Genomic DNA, 16,400 nt, shown 5'->3' with positions numbered 1-16,400 from the left:
AAAACTAAGTGCAAATAAAGGTTGGATAACACATTTAAAGGCAAGTGCTTCCAAAACATCAAGGCTCAGAGAAAAGCTCATATTCACCAGGGCATCTCAGAATTCCTCTTTAAAGTGAACTAAAACAATTAAAATATTCTATTATGCCAGGCCAGTCAATAGCACTAGTGGATCAGGATTTATGTTTACAGTTAACATATTTTGCCACCATCACTAGATACCCCATCTAATATGTTTGACATCAGTAGCTTTCTTGGCTGAGAATGTAGCCAGAAGAAAGAAGCCAAAGCGGGGAGGCGGGGGGAGAAGAAGAAAAGAAAAACTTTCATAATTCTAAAGAGTAGCTTTAAACTTCTTGAGCAGTTTTCATGAAAAATATACAGTTGTCTCTCAGTATCCGTGAGGAATTTGTTCCAGGACTCCCAGGGGTACTAAAATCTGCAGGTGCTCAAGTCCCTGGTATAAAATGGTGTACTGTTTGTATACAGCATCCTCCCATATGCTTCAAACCACTTAATACAATGGAGATGCTATGTAAATAGTTGTCAGAGCATGGGAAATTCAAGTTTTGCTTTTTGAAACTTTCCAGAATTTTTTCTTTTCTGAATATTGTTGGTCCCAGGTTGGATGATCCTTAAATGCCATGCTGAGGATACAGAGGGTACACTGTGTAATTTTTTTGCTGAAGAATGCCTTAAACCCTCATTCAAAGACCAGGCTAAGCTATAGAAACAAAGGAAAGGATTAAAGTTTACTTTTGTAAGCTTTTGTTGAGCTCTTACTGTATGTTAGTCACTGTTGTCAGTATTTAACATATCACAGTTTATTTCACCCTTAATATTAAGTAAATTCTATTACTGTCCACTTTTTAAAAAGATTCTTTTCTGTTATGGTTGGCTACAGGCTGCTGAATATAGTTTCCTGTGCCATATACACTGTCTGTTTTATGCACTAGGCCACCCACCCTGGCAACTCACTCCCAAGCCCATAGCCCTAAACCTTATTGTGTGTGTGTGTGTGTTAGTTGTCACTAGTGTCCAACTCTTTGTGACCCCATGGACTGTAGCCCACCGGTCTCCTCTGTTCATGGAATTCTCCAGGCAAGAATACTGGAGTGGGTTGGCATGTCCTTCTCCAGGGGTCTTCCTGACCCAGGGATAGAACTTGGGTCTCCCGCGTTGCAGGCAGATTCTTGACCATCTAAGCCACCAGGGAAGTCCATAAATCTTAAACCACATTCCTTCTAAATAGGAGAGAAGGGCTTTTAGTCACAAGCCCATGGAAAGTCTGACAAAAACAGAGAAGCCAAAAAAAAAGCAAACTGTAAAAAACTTAAGTAACTTGAAAAGCAAAAACTTACAGTCATTTGAAAAGCAAAAGCAGGTCTATTTATTTATCTGCTTGTTTCCTAAATGTTCCTACCGTACTTACTCTGCTCCAGACCCTAGTCTCCTTATTTTACAAATCGCTTGTAAAATAATTGTTTGTAACTCATTTTATCTGTTATTAAAGATCGTTACCCATGGGAGACAAGGAGTGTAATTATACCCGTTTAATACACACAAAAAATGGAAGCGCAGAGAGGTTGAGTAACTTGCCTGGGCCCCACAGCGAGGAAGGAGCAGAGCCAGGACTTAAAACTGAGCAGACCTGCTCTGGGCTTGGTGCTTTTGAATGCTCTGCTGTATTACACTACAATAACAGAGGCTCATTCATTCAGCAGTATTATTATTGCTGCAAGGCAGTATTAAATATGCATGACTAATAAGTTTCAAGAAAGATTGAACCTTTTTTGACATATTTGGTTAAGAAATTGAGATTCCCCAGTACGTTTTAGGATTCCCATTCATTATGGTTGAGTTTTTTAGTTGTTATTTTATTGTTTACAGTGTCAAATACCAATTGTTTGAAAAAATTCAAACTTATCCTTTCTGATTTACCAAGGAGCCTTCATTTTATTTTTTCCTGTATTTAAGATTAAAGTTGTGTTGAAATGAGCTGCCATATTTACTTTCTAAATATATGTACCAAAGGAGAAAGGGCTCTAAGTTAATGTATGAAAAGTATATAAATATAAATTATTTCTGGATCAAGAAATGAGGCATTGTCTGTAATTCCCTTATATAATCCCCTCCATCCTCAAGCAAATAAATAAAATACTCAGCAGAAATGAAATTCTTTGAGATTGAATACAAGTACTAGGAAGTCTATAATGGGCATTTGATGTATCTTGTGTCTAAATTGTCAGCTGTGCTTTTCCTGTTGTTTCCTGTTGGTATTATTGATGAGTAGACTATTTGCTCAGCATTAACATTACTTTTAGAAAATAGACCTAAATAAAGTAGAAAACCAAACTACCACATCCATTAGTCATTCAACAGGATGGTTTTCTCGAAAGGACACAGCCCTTTCACTTGTTTTTTTAAAGGAAGGGCGTGCTTAGCCCACACATCTCTCTTAACCTATATTTAGGTTCTGCTAATATCTAGTGACATCCTTTGAAGCACTAGTGGTTCACAGGTTCACTTTACCCACTTGAAGTTATATATTGTACAGCAGGATCCCAATTAGCAGAAATCAGTGAAGAGGAAAACATGATGTTAGCCAGAGAATATTGTTTAAATTGCAGAATATGATAAAATGCAGGAAAACAGAGTTGCTACATCTCATAAGAGATACCTGAGGTTCACCAACTGTTTGAAAATGCCTGGTTGGGACCTACAGAGGGAGTGATGAAGAGCCCTGTTCAAAATGAGAACTGCTGCCTTTAATTTTTTTTTTTAATTCTAAACCTAAATGTGGCGTATGGCTTCTTTCTGCAGCTCTGGGGTGGACTCAGCAGTATACTTTCCAGATCAGCATATCAACTTTAGATCTGTGACACCAGCCAGGCAGCCTGAATCAATGAATCTGAAAGCCTCAAAGAGCATGGACCTCGGTAAGTGAGGGTGAGGTGACGTCCAGGTCAGCTGTCTAGCCTCAGCCCATCTGTCTTCCTGAATGTCCTGCCTTTGTTTCTTCAACTCCAACCTTAGGGGGCAAGGTCTGCTGAAGCATGGAAAAAGGGATAATAGTCATCCTATCTTTCTGTCTCCTACCACACATTTAATCCTAATTACTCCTTTTTAAAAGAGAGATAAGTGACATTTTTATAAAGTGGGCCATGTAGGTCAGAAAAGTAGGAGTATTCCTTCTGGAGGATCTGAATGCATAAGCGTCTTTAACTCACCTGCCTTTGCGTTTGTACTTTCACATCTGCCGGTCCCTTTCCATTTCTTGTGTACATACCTGTTGCGGGGCCTGGGAAAATCATGAAGTTCAATGAATCCTCTCCCACGAGCACCCCGCCTCTGTGTGCAAGGTTTGGGAATGGTGGCGGTGAAGAAACTTTCTCTCTTGAAATGCCCGTCTTCAAATCCATCCCTGGGTTTGCCAGATTGAGGGTATCTAAGAGCCCAGTTTCATGCCCAGACAACCTCAGTGAGGTTCTGCATCCTACAGAGAATTTCTGGGTGAGTGCTTGAGTCCTGCAGAGAATATCTGGGTTAGTGTTGGTTGCCAGGGCAATCAAGAGCTGCTGAAAACTGTATTCTCCAGCCTCTAGAATGTGAGACCTTGGAAGATATCTCAGACACCCAAGCACATCGCTGCCCTCCCATGAGCCCTTAGAGAGAGAGTGATTAGAATAGGCTGCTAGTGCAAAATAAATTCTCAGCAACGTATTTACTGATTTCTGAACGCTCAGAGACCAAGCCCTGCCATTTTTTTTTCCCGAGGCACATTACATTATTTCATTAGTAGCACCAAGAAAATAGAATAATCAAAACTGCCTGTTCCATGAAACAATCTGATAAATAGTGCTTATCTGTTACTCATTTACAAGAGTTCAGAAAAATGTTCAGTCATGATGAAACAAGAAAAATTGATTCTATGTTCTATAAATTAACTAGATCACTAGGATACATTTGCTCTAATCACCTATAGCAAGAGACTGATAGAAACCTTAATAAGGAAACTGTCTTAAGCGCTGGTACAAAAGGGGTATTTTCTCTCAAGTGTGAACCCCTGACAGACCAAAGGAATAATGCGTGACGGTGACATAGGTTATTACTAATTATGTGAGGAGCAATTTGTTTTTATAGAGTGCTTGATAAATATTTCCTGTTCTGTCTTCCCAATTTCTCTATAAAGAAGATGAATGGATAAAAACTGCTCTTAATTTGGGATAAGAAATACATTACTGTTTTCCTCACTTAGTTTAAAAAAAAAAAAGGCCAACAGTATGGTTTTTAAAAGTCTCTGCAAAAGAAAAAAAAAATAGCAGCCATTACAAAAAAGAAGTATCAGATCTACAAATATAAAACCTAAACCACATGTAGAAACTGTATTTATGTTTAATTTTTTTGTTAGTGAAAGCTTTGTTTTTAAACAGTTTTCCCTTTTAGATTGAAATAGCCCTTGAAAAATACGAACAGTTAGCAGTCACCCATTGCATTTTAGTGTACTTACACCATACATGACAATAATGTTTGTTCAATTTTACATAGTAGGGCAAAGGTCATGAGTTATTTTCCTCAGGACACAGGTATCAAATTAAAGACATTGACTTAAATGCACTATACAGCACAAGTGGCAAACTATGCTATGAAAACATTTTTAAACTAATTATGAAAGTTTGGTCCTTTCCAGGAAATGCCAAATCAAAGCTAACAGTCTCTCAGAGAGCTCTGAGGTCAATATTCTAGGGCCATTCTGAACCCCTATTCCCAGAACAATTGAGTGAGCTCAATAAATATGTGATTTTTCTCAGTGAATAAACTCAAATGATACCAGAATGGTAAACATTTGGAAGTGCCTTCCTTGTTTGATTAGATGAAAAAGATACTGTAAGTAGCTTAGCTTTCCATATATAGCACTGGGCCAATGTAAAGAATTAATGTATTTGCTAAAAAGGTTGGTGACTGTACTTAGAGGAATAATCCTCCGAGCAGGGTCAAGACCCATTCTTCAATTATTTTTTTTTTTTAAATTGAGGTATTTAGGCTGAATAGCAAATTAATGCTATTTGATTATCTTTGACCTAGAAAAACAGCAATTTTACATGATTCAAAATAGAAGAAGATAAACCTCCTACTTATTGCATAAGTTATGCAATATTGCTCCTTTAGAAAACCTTTAAACTTCTTCAAAGACTAATAGACCTCACTGGTACCTTCCTTGTTTTTGTTGGTTTCGTTTTTGCTACTGAGCCTAAGCTAGTTTTTTAATTTGCACATTATGCTCAAATTATTTTAAAGGTGAATGGGTTCCATTTATTTATTTTCACTACTGTTTTTAAAGACAATTCTTATTGTGAAAAATAAAACCTTCTCATTCCCATCTCCTTTTATTCACAAGATACAAACATATTTTAAAATACTTTGCTACCTATTTACCATCCGTGTTCAAACATCTCTGTCACACATTGTGTTTCTTTATACTAATTGTATAGTGTTATGTGAAGGACTCTTACTTTTCCCCTTTTGAGTAAATTTGGGCTTAATTTAGAGTTGGGATTTTTGGTTTGGGTGAGCGAGCTTGGTCCATTTGAATTTCTTATTCTGTGATTTGTTTATTCATATTCTTTGCCAAAAATGTTTGCATTTGTTAATTTTTTTCATCTTTTAGAATATCATTATAGATGTTGTAAATAACTTTTTGCAATCTATTATTCATCGTCTTAGTTTGATCATGGTACCCTTTACTATAAAAGATGTTTTAGTCTTATTGTCAGATAATTCTATCTTTTCCTTCATGATGGTTTGGTTTTATTTATATCATTTATTTTCTTGTACTTTTAAAGTCTTGGGTCTTTTAATGTTTAGCAATAATATACTTTTATTCATCATTTGTGAAGTGGGAAAAATTTTCTCCATGTAAATAGGCAAGTTATTCATAATGTTTATTGAGTTTTGCTTTCTCCTCCCATTAACTCAGAATGCAGTCATGTTGAATATAAATCCCCTTTCATCCACAGGATGATTTCTAAGTGCTTTTCTACTGATGTATTGGTCTGCTCCATGCCAGTGTCATCCTGTTTCAGTTGTCATCCTGTTACATTGCATTTTGATAACTTACAGAGCAAGCTTCCCTGTTTTCTCTTCTTTTGTAAAATTACTTTGGCTGTTCATATGCTTTGTTCTCCTACGTGAACCCTAGATCAGCTCATCAAAAAATTAAACGGGACTGCTTCTGTTGTGTTTGTGGGCCCATTAATTATGAAGTTTGCTATTGGTTCCTGATAGAAGTGTTTTTATCAGTTTAAATGTTTCTTTGTATTCCTAGCTTCTTGAGAAGTTCTTTATTTGCTCACTTTGTTTAATCAGGAATGGATATTGAATTTTAAGTGATTTTAAGAATCTATACAGGGTGATTGTGTGTAGTTTATTCTTTATTACTATAGTGAGTTATAATAATAGATTTCCCAAAATTAAATCTTGGATTTTTCTGAATGACTCTACATTTTTCTCTGCATTTGAAGAAGGTAGAAATGAGTAACACATTTTATCTATGTGATCTAAAATGTAGGTGTAAGACCCTGATTATAGTTTTATTCAGTGCTATTAATTCCTATATACTTAAAGGTATAGATTTTTTTTTTTTTTTTTTTTTGAGGCCATTCTGCCTCAGTATTTGTGGATACTTTTGCTGGCATGCATGTGGCCACATTTAAGTCAGATCAGAAATGATTCAAATGATGAATAAAAGGAATTTATTTTTAAGTAATTAGATGTAACTATGCTTATTCAAAGGGGTTAGGGTGTCATTTTCTGGGTTTTCCAGAAAATCAGTCTGTTCCTACTAATTGTAGACTTTCCTCTATTTATTTAAATTACCAGAATTACTATGTTCAGTCTGGATCCCTTTAATTTGTTCCTAATTGAGCTTGTGTGGGTGTTGAGTTGGAAGCTCTCAGGAGCTGAATAACACAGCTGCCTCTTTGGCCTTTGGCATAGGGTTTTCCCCCAAAGAGCTGCCCTCATTGGCAGTGTGCCAGAGAGTCATATTCAAAGACTTTTTGATGAAGTACAAACATCTTTCACTTCCAGGCCTGGTGTTTTATGACCCTGTAATAGTATTGAAGAATTAGTCTAAATTATTCAAGGAACAGCCCTTCAGTATTTTGGTCCACTCCCTGACCTACTCTACAGCCCCATTCAAAGTTAAGTTTAAAATGCTGTTTACCACAAGATTTTCTTTTTCCTGAGTGTTTTCTCTCCTGTTTCAAGTTGGCCTCCTACTCCCATTTCAGAAGGGTGTTCTGTAACACAGTCAGAGGAAGGCTGAGGGCAGTGCAGATGGAAGATACTGACCAGCTGTCCTGCCTCTGTTCAATGAGAGGAAATGAGCTTCAAGTGATGCATGAGGCATTCAAACGAAATTTTAGGAAGTTTCCTGACAATGAAGCTTGTTAACATTCCATGTCTCACAGTCTCTTAAAACAGTGCAAGTGTCTTGAATGACTGTCCCTAAAATCAAGACAATAGATAAATAATAGAATAATCGACTGATTTTCTTTCAAGATGTGTGATTCAGCAGTTTAATTTTCTGTTAGTTGCTTGCTGGAAATTTGTATTAAGGTAGAAGTACTGGTAGACGTTCACAGTCAAAGTAAATTCTTAATCGACTGATTTCTCAAATCAACAAAAGATTTGGGTCAACTTTTCAGTATAACCCTTGCATACACATCAGACATTCCTCTCAGAGAATAGTCAGGTATCTTATCCAATGGAAAATGGGCATGAAAAAAGTTAATTAAACCCATTTCACTCTTCTAATACTTTCTTTTTAATTTTTTTGTACAGTAAAGAACTTTCATATGCATTCCCAGAAATAAAACAAAAATCCTAAACATTGGATATATAGAAGAATTTTTGTAAAACTACACTCTGATAACAGGCTGATTTATCAATTAATATGTATCATATAATACCATATGTTATTTTAACATTTTTAATATGTTTTTATTTATATCCATGGATCTTCTTTATTGTCCATCAATAAGTGATACCTCTGAATTTGGTGAAAGCTGAATTGAGTACCACTATTTAAAATACAACTTTGACTTATTAAAAACAACAACAACAACCTGGTTGGTAAAGAAAAATTAATAGTAATACTAAAAGAATCTACTATCTCTAATAGATGAGGAAGAGCTCAAGGACATAATCAGATATATTCCCTAAGCTTTAGGAAGTCAAAATGAAGGAATTATAGAGAATATTTGCTCATTCATTGCACAAATGTTTCTTGAGAGCCTGCTGTGTACCAGGAAGTGCATTAAGTACTGAGGATTCGGCAGTGAGAAAAATAGAACTTGATGCGGGCACCTACATGAAAACCCTAACAAGAAAGAGAAACTCAAGAGTGAAGATTCCCAGAAAGAAGTACTGACATGATGATGATAGCTTATCTCAGGGAGAAGAAATGGGATAGGCACCTGAAGCACCCGTGTGGCTGCTCTAAGAGCGAACTGAAAGCCTTGGCCAGGTAGAGAAGAGAAAGAGAGCAAATGGCGTGGGGGGAAAAAAGTGACAACAGTCTTAAAAGAAGCAGCGTAGGAAGAGCTAAACAGGTGCACACGATGAGGCTTGCAAAACCTTTAGGAGTTAGACAGTCAAGCTATTTTTAGAAAAGGAAAAAGAAAGTGTGGTGGCCCATTGTTTAGGGCAGGTAACAGCTGTCGATGGAAAGCAGAGCTACCCAGTTCCCGTGTTAATTTTATCCTCATGCACACAGAGAATGATGTTCAAACATGACTGCCAGCATGCAGAAGTCTGGATGGTTTGCATCCCTGGGCACTTAGGGGATTGCAATTATATAGCCACCATCCCTGATCATTAGAAATGAAGAGTGGGCCTCACACTGGAGGGCAGGAAGCAAGTTACCAATTTCTGACAAAGATGATGAATTCCAGAAACAACTGGTGAAACTTGTGATCTCAATGCTGATTCTTGGAGGATTTCTCTTTGGAAAACAAAAAGGAAAAAAAAAAAGTGGCCATTAGCCACCTGCAGAGGAATCTCTGAAGCATCTGGTGTCTCCTTTCCCTTTTGATGGGATTTCTAGATTGATAGATAAATCATGAAGATAGTATAAATACAGTTTACATTGATTTCAGTAAAGACATTTCCATTTGTTTTTTGATTGAGACTTTTACCAAATTACACACTAAGGTAATAGCGTTAGGATGCCCCCTTCCCAAAATGTGCTAATTAAAGCTCATTGTCACTCTGAAAGGAATTAAATAAAGTATACTATAAGACTCTGTGCTTGGCCCTTCTTGTTATATTCTAACGAAACAACAGAATTTGATGAAGAGTGGGTAGATATAACTTGGATGAAGACATGAAAGGCATTCTTACCAAATTGTCAATAAAAGTTGTCTCAGAGAATTAGGTAATATTTTAGATTGACAGAATTAGCATTCCAGTGATTTATTTGGAATTGAAGAAGATGGAATTTATCTAATAATGATTAATTAATTGAATAGGCACTATTGGATGCTTTCTATGTGCCAGGCAATAGCTAGATGAAGACAATAAAGTCTCTACTCTTATGGTGTCGTCATTCTTGTTGGGTAAATAGATGATAAAGTTGCATAGCAGTCAATAATAAAATTTCAGACAGAGATGATTTCTCTGAAGCCAAATTCAGGTACTGATGATGACTGGGGAGAGAGAAGCCTATTTTAGACACAGTGGTGAAAGATAAAGGCAATGTACTAAAGTGGGGTTAAAAGAAATCAGCTGTGCAAGTATAGAGTTTCGGAGACCTGGGATAATAGCAGTTACTGAAGATGTTCCTGGATTTTGGCTCTTACCAGACATGACCACCTCCAAAGCTTGTTCCATGTTATCAGGTCAAGGACAATAGCAAATCGACAATACACCAGCTTGGCCATAACCCACCTAGAGTGCTGTATTTAATTCTGGCAGCAATATTTTAATAGAAACAAAAACAGTATAGAACGCATCCAAATACTGATGAGAGGCCTTGAAACTATGTCTGATGAAAAATAGTTAAAAGAAATAAAAATACTTTGCCTGAAAGGTAGGTGACTTAAGAGACATATGAGAATTCTCTAGATATTTTCATGGCTAACATTAAAAACTCGTCTGTTTAAAATTTGAATCTGCACCCAAAATGTATCAAGCAATGATAGCAATAATCAGAAGACACATCAAATTTACAAGCTTTGAAATCTAGAAAGTTAATAATGATGGAAAATTAATTCTGGTATGTGGCATGTTTGGTATTCAAGGAAAGAATAGATATTTAAACAGTTGAAACAGCTGAGTTTAAATGAGTTGAAACAACTCATAAAGACTGAGAAGCAAAATTCATCAGGAAAATGGAAAAGGAGTCACTATGTATTTTTCATTTTTAGATAAAAGTGTTTTTGTTTGTTTGTTTTAAGTTAGTGTACATTAATATGTTTATATAATTAAAGTAACCACACAGATTATAACTGAAGTAGGGTGACTAGATTAAAACAAGCTAAATGAGTTTAGAGAAATTATGTATCAGGACTCAGGCTGAATTCTTCTCTGATGAAAAAAGAGAAGTCGGGAAAACTTTGAATAACTGACCTTGCACATCCAAAGACAGGCCTCTTTCAAAACATTAAGGAAAACCAACATTTATTGACTAAAACACATAAGTAAATTTTAGACAATTGCACATTTAAAACTGAAAATAAATTATGGAATAGTATAAATATTAACTAAATTATAGTGATATAGATCAATTTTCTTTAACTAGGTCATTATATTGGATGTAGCAGAATAATGCAGAGTCTGTTTAAAATTAATTAGAAAAACTATTGCAGTTGGAAGTAAAGGTACAGAAATGCCTCTGTCTGTAAAGGACCTTTTTTCTTGTCCTGTAATTCCATAGATAGCTCTCCTTAAATTGAAGTTCAGTTAATTTACAATGTTGTACTAGTTTCAAGTGTGCAGCAGAGTAATTCAGTTATATATAGATACATGTATATTCTTTTTTAAGATTCTTTTCCATATGGATTCTTTTATCCTGCCTTTTAAATTTATGGTTCCTAAGAAATATGTTTTCAAGGACTGCATTTTCAAGACAAATTTGATTTCATGTTCATTATTACTATTAACTGGTAAAGGATGCCTTTTGTGTAGAAATTGTGTGTGTATACTACTTTGTATGTTGTGGGCTTGTCTGGAAGTTATGGCACTTTCCACAACTTTCCATTCTCATACTCTGGCTGATGAACGAATGCTGGTGAATACCTTAAACACAGTTGCTCTCACTTACCATTTATTGAATGAATAAGGGGCACAACTCTCTCATAACTCCCCAAATGGGAAAGAAAAACAGCCTTTAAAGCAAGGACCATCCATTTTATATAAAAACAGTTAACATAGTGCCTAGAAAATGAGACATTCAGTGATGTTACTAGTCATAGCAGCAGTCATGGAGAGGGTAATGTTGGTAGTGGAATTAGAGGTGAGCCTCTTCATCTCCTATATATATTTTTTGTAATTGGTGACTCACTTCAGCTGTCAGTATAATTCTCCTCAAGTCAATATTGTGAAAAACTGCAGGAAAGGTTACTGTGGATCTTGTATATCGATTCTTAATTCAATCTTTGAATCACACATGGTTTCAGTTATTACCATGGTTTTTCACTAAGATTAGGTTTTTCTTAAGCTGGGGTATTGTGTAATAGCACATATAGATAGAAGAAAAATTTAGTATCAGAAAGAGAAACCCATGGCTCTGTTTTCCCACAAAGAAATATGAAGAAAACTATAAAATTTGTAAATGTTTCTAAATGAACCTTAACCAATGGCTTTAGGCCAGTAACAGACCCATGCAGATCGTTCTTACATTAGACTCTGTATATTTAGAGCATTATTTATGCTCTGATGGTAAATCCTGATCAGTGTAGAAACTGCCTTATCCCTTAGAGCTGAAATATTCTGTATGTATGTGAAAGTCATTCAGTTGTGTCCGACTCCTTGTGACCCCATGGACTCTTCCAAGCAAGGATACTAGAGTGGGTTGCCATTTCCTTCTCTAGGGGATCTTCCAAACCCAGGGATTGAACCCAAGTCTCCTGCATTGCAGGTAGATCCTTTACTAACTGAGCCACAAGGGATGCCCAAGAATGCCAGAGCGGGTAGCCTATCCCTTCTCCAGGGGATCTTCCTGACCCAGGAATTGAACTGGGGTCTCCCGCATTGCAGGCAGATTCTTTACAGCTGAACTTCCAGCGTAGCTACCTTTCTGGTAGCTTCCTTCCTACCATAAGTGAGGAAACTGAGGCGTTCATGCTAAGTCACTTCAGTCGTGGCCAACTCTTTGCGACCCTGTGGACTGTAGCCCACCAGGCTCCTCTGTCCATGGGATTTTTCAGGCAAGAGACTGGAGTGGGTTGCCATTCCCTTCTCCAGGGGAATCGAACCCAGGCTTCTTATGTTTCCTGCATTAGCAGATGGATTCTTTACCACTAGCACCTTCTGGGCCAATCTTAAAAATTGAATTAGTATATGAAGTACTTTCTTCTTTATATTTTGCACCTCAGTTGAGGCTCTACATCTCAGATACTAAGCATTTTAAATAAGGCCAAATATAAACCTTTCTTTCCCACTTGCTTTTTTGTTTTCTAAACCATTGTTCACATTTAAATGAAATTCTGTGTTCCTTTTTAAAAGAACTTTTGTACTAATATAAGAGCATCTTCATAAAATATGAAGCCAAGGAAGCTATTCAAGGCTAAATGAAATACTTAAATTTTCTTTGCAAATATAGACCATTTTAGTTGTTTTGAAGTGAGAGTTCCACTATCCAAAAATGTATATCAATATATAACTAAATATAGCATAATATAATATATGATATATTAAGTGCATGTTAATGAAGTTCAGCAATTTTATAGTTGTCTCTTCCAAATGGTATTATATTTAGATAAATGTAGTATTCATATCTATAATGATAAACAGTTGTTATTGGCAATACTTTATACATACATTATAACTACTGTAGGAAGGTACAGCTATCTCATTTTTAAGTGCAGAAGTTTCAGTTTGTTCTTTAAAACGTGAAACTTCTTTGGTCTTGCTTATTTCTTTTCTTATACATATGTATTCATATTTTTATATTTCAGTTTTTCCCTAAAGTGATTGTACTCAGCATATGCTTTTAAATGTGGGTCCTATAAGAATAATCTAGCTTAAATATTATTCTCTGTGTCTTTGCTTCTATAATATATCTTTTAATTTTAAAGCTTGCTCTTGACTAAATGTAGCCTGATTTATTTTCCTAATATTGTTTCATTTGGTCACAAGAGTTGTTCCTAATTTTTTACTCTTGTAAATGGCAATGCATTGACCCTACCACTGCATAAAGCTTTGTAAGCAATCATAATTGTTGTATCATTGTAAATTTTGATCCTTTGGCCATATTTGTATAAAGATTTAAGGTCTTTTGGTATATGTGACCAGCTACCCTCCAGAAAGGAAATTTCGCTCTTCCCAGCTGTATGTGAATATCATCATTTTTATTTCATTTTGCCAATTTTGTAGGCTCAACAGGAGTATTTTTATTTTACTTTTAAAATTACCACTGTGGCTAAACATTTTACATAGATTTATTTATTGGATATTTTCTATTGTGAATCATCTGAGCATTTCGTCTGTAAAGCTGAAAGTTTCTGAATTAAATATCACTTTTTGGAAGTAAAATGTTATTCTACATTAAAGGTCAAATCTCAACTCTTGCTTGAGGCAGGAAATAGAGATTTTGCTTTTGCTTCCCTAAAGCTAAGAATGTTTCTCACTCCAAAGTACATATTAATTACTGTATGTGTATCTTTCATTGAATGATTAGAAAATATCTAGATAAACATGAATCAGAGGCCGAGTCAGAACTTGGACTTATTTATGAGGAGAACTTCTTAATCTAGGGTAGGTCAGTTAATCTTACTAAAATAATTTATTTTTAGCTCTTCACTGAAACACTAAAACTGTTATACCTTGTATACAATAGTTTTGGATGCTTTAGAAATCATTGCTACAAGGGTTGTGTCACCAGAAACACCTAGTGTGTTTTTATAAGACAGAGAAGTTATTCAGTGCTTGAAAATATAATTTCAGTCCCATGAAAAATTTATCCACCCATCTCTTCCTTCCTTCAACAAATATTTATCAAGTGCTTCCTCTGTGCCACGTACTATTCTAAATAATTGAGACTTATCAATGACAACAGACAACAATATTTTGTTTCTGTAGATTACCCTTAGAGAAAATAGTCTCATGAACAAAGTTTGAGAAATTAAGGATATAAATGGTAATAATAAGTGAACATGGGCTTCCCCAGTGGCACTAATGGTAAAGAACCTGCCTGCCAATGCAGGAGACTTAAGAGATATGGATTTGATCCCTGGGTCAGGAAGATCCCCTGGAGGAGGGCATGGCAACCCATTCAGTATTCTTGCCGGAAGAATCCCATGGACAGAGGAGCCTGGAGGGCTACAACCTATAGGGTTGCAAAGAGTCAGACATGATTGAAGAAACTTAGCTTGCAAACACGATAAGTGAATATACACCAGAAAGATACACAGTATAAAAACATAGACATCTACAAATTGTAGAGAGAAGGAACATAGCTGGAAAGGCTAATGTTTCAATCCCCACTTGGTTTCTAGTGTTCATAAGAAAAGGTTACTAGACACTCTACCCAATGAAAGTATTAAAATTAAAGCAAAAATTGAAATAGAGATCAAATTGGACATTGACTAATCATAAGTGATGATTTCAAGCGAGCTGAGAATAGCTAATCTACCCTCTCTGATCTAAGAACTAACTGACATAATCCCCAAGCACATCAGAATTGTCCTGAAAGAACTGTGTAACCTGCAAAGGTTCCAGCTGATGGGTTAAAAGTAGAACAAGAGTATATTGAGGAATTGGAAAACATTTAGCCCTTTTTCTAAATTTGGAAAGAAATATAGCGACACCCAAATTGAGTGAAAAATTAGTTACAGCAAAGATTTCCTATTTCCCCCTTTCATAAATCAGTAGATTCCAGGTAAATAATCTTAATGTTTTCTGTTTTTCTTCTCCCTCTAGAGGAAAATCTTTAGTGGAAAGGTCCTTGAACTATAGACAAGTAATGAAGCCTTATTAAAGATTAAAGAATGTGTTTGTCAATATAAAAATAAGTGAACATAAAATTTAATTGAAACTGGATAGGTTGAATGTCTTAGTAATGACTTGAATGATATATTAAAGAATGGTCAAACAGGTTTAGAAAATTCTGAGTTAAGCAGCTTTCTAAAATACACAATTGTTCACAACCTTAATGTGATCGATACACATTGCCGGGCACTGAAGGGTCTGCACAAGTCTTCCATGGTAACTCAGATGGTAGAGAATCTGCCTGCAATGTGGGAGACTTGGGTTTGATTCCTGGGTTGGGAAGATCCCCTGGAGAAGGGAATGGCAACCCATTCGAGTGTTCTTACCTGGGAATTCCATGGACAGAGGAGCCTGGAGAGCTACAGTCCACTGGGTCACAAAGAATTGGACATGACTGAGTGACTAACACACACACACACACACACACACACACACACACACACACACACACACACACACACACACACACACACACACACACACACACACACACACACACACACGTCTTCAAGATTTAATCATGTGCAGCATCTTCCAAACTCATTTGATCACAAAAACCCTGAGTACAGACCATCTCACAGGACTAGGTCTCTGATGAATGTTCTTTGGCAGAAGAGATGTGTTGTGAGGTTGAAAGGTGGTGTGCAAGACCCAGAGTAGGGTGAGGAAAGAAAGAACTGCCAACAAGCTGGGACCTGTGATCAGTGCTGTGATGCAGTCTGCAATCTAGGAGAGACTCTCCGGGGTGGAGAAGTGTCTTCAGTCACTAAGTAAGCAGGAGTTAACTGCAGAGCGGCATGAAAGAACAAGGCTATGACTAAGCATGGTTTAATAATGAATTGTGATGACAGAATGTGGCTGACTGCATGTGATGTACCTCAGAAGGCATAACACATGTTTGGTAAAATAACATCTTACACATCCCTGGATGCCTGTCTATCCAGTTGCCAGAAGGTGTTGACTTTCCTTTCCTCCTAGTAAAAAGACCACATTCTTCAGCCTGATGTTCAGGGTTGTGATTAATACCTATTAATCTGGAATATAAAGATGAAAAAGAGAGAAAACAGTAATATCTGTAATGGTAAAGGTAGTAACTAATGTTTTTGAGTACTTGCTCTATGCAAGGCTTGTTTTTTTTTTTTCATGGCAGTTCTATAGCCATTTTACAGATGAGTGTAACAGGCCTTA

At 36.2% G+C, this 16,400-nt stretch overlaps 1 protein-coding gene across 3 annotated transcripts in view; it reads left to right on the top strand.

Moving 5' to 3' along the window:
• The window catches only part of PARD3B (par-3 family cell polarity regulator beta), a 1,123,961-nt gene that overhangs the window by 718,014 nt on the left and 389,547 nt on the right, over nt 1-16,400 (top strand). For all 3 annotated transcript variants that reach the window (XM_043445039.1, XM_043445040.1, XM_043445041.1), the window contains one exon: nt 2,823-2,938. In XM_043445039.1, coding sequence (XP_043300974.1) covers nt 2,823-2,938 — 116 coding nt within the window. The remainder of the gene's footprint in view (nt 1-2,822; nt 2,939-16,400) is intronic.

This window comes from Cervus canadensis, chromosome 24, assembly GCF_019320065.1.
Source record: "Cervus canadensis isolate Bull #8, Minnesota chromosome 24, ASM1932006v1, whole genome shotgun sequence".
NCBI classification, from domain to species: domain Eukaryota; kingdom Metazoa; phylum Chordata; class Mammalia; order Artiodactyla; family Cervidae; genus Cervus; species Cervus canadensis.
This window is presented reverse-complemented; position numbering and strand designations above follow the sequence as displayed.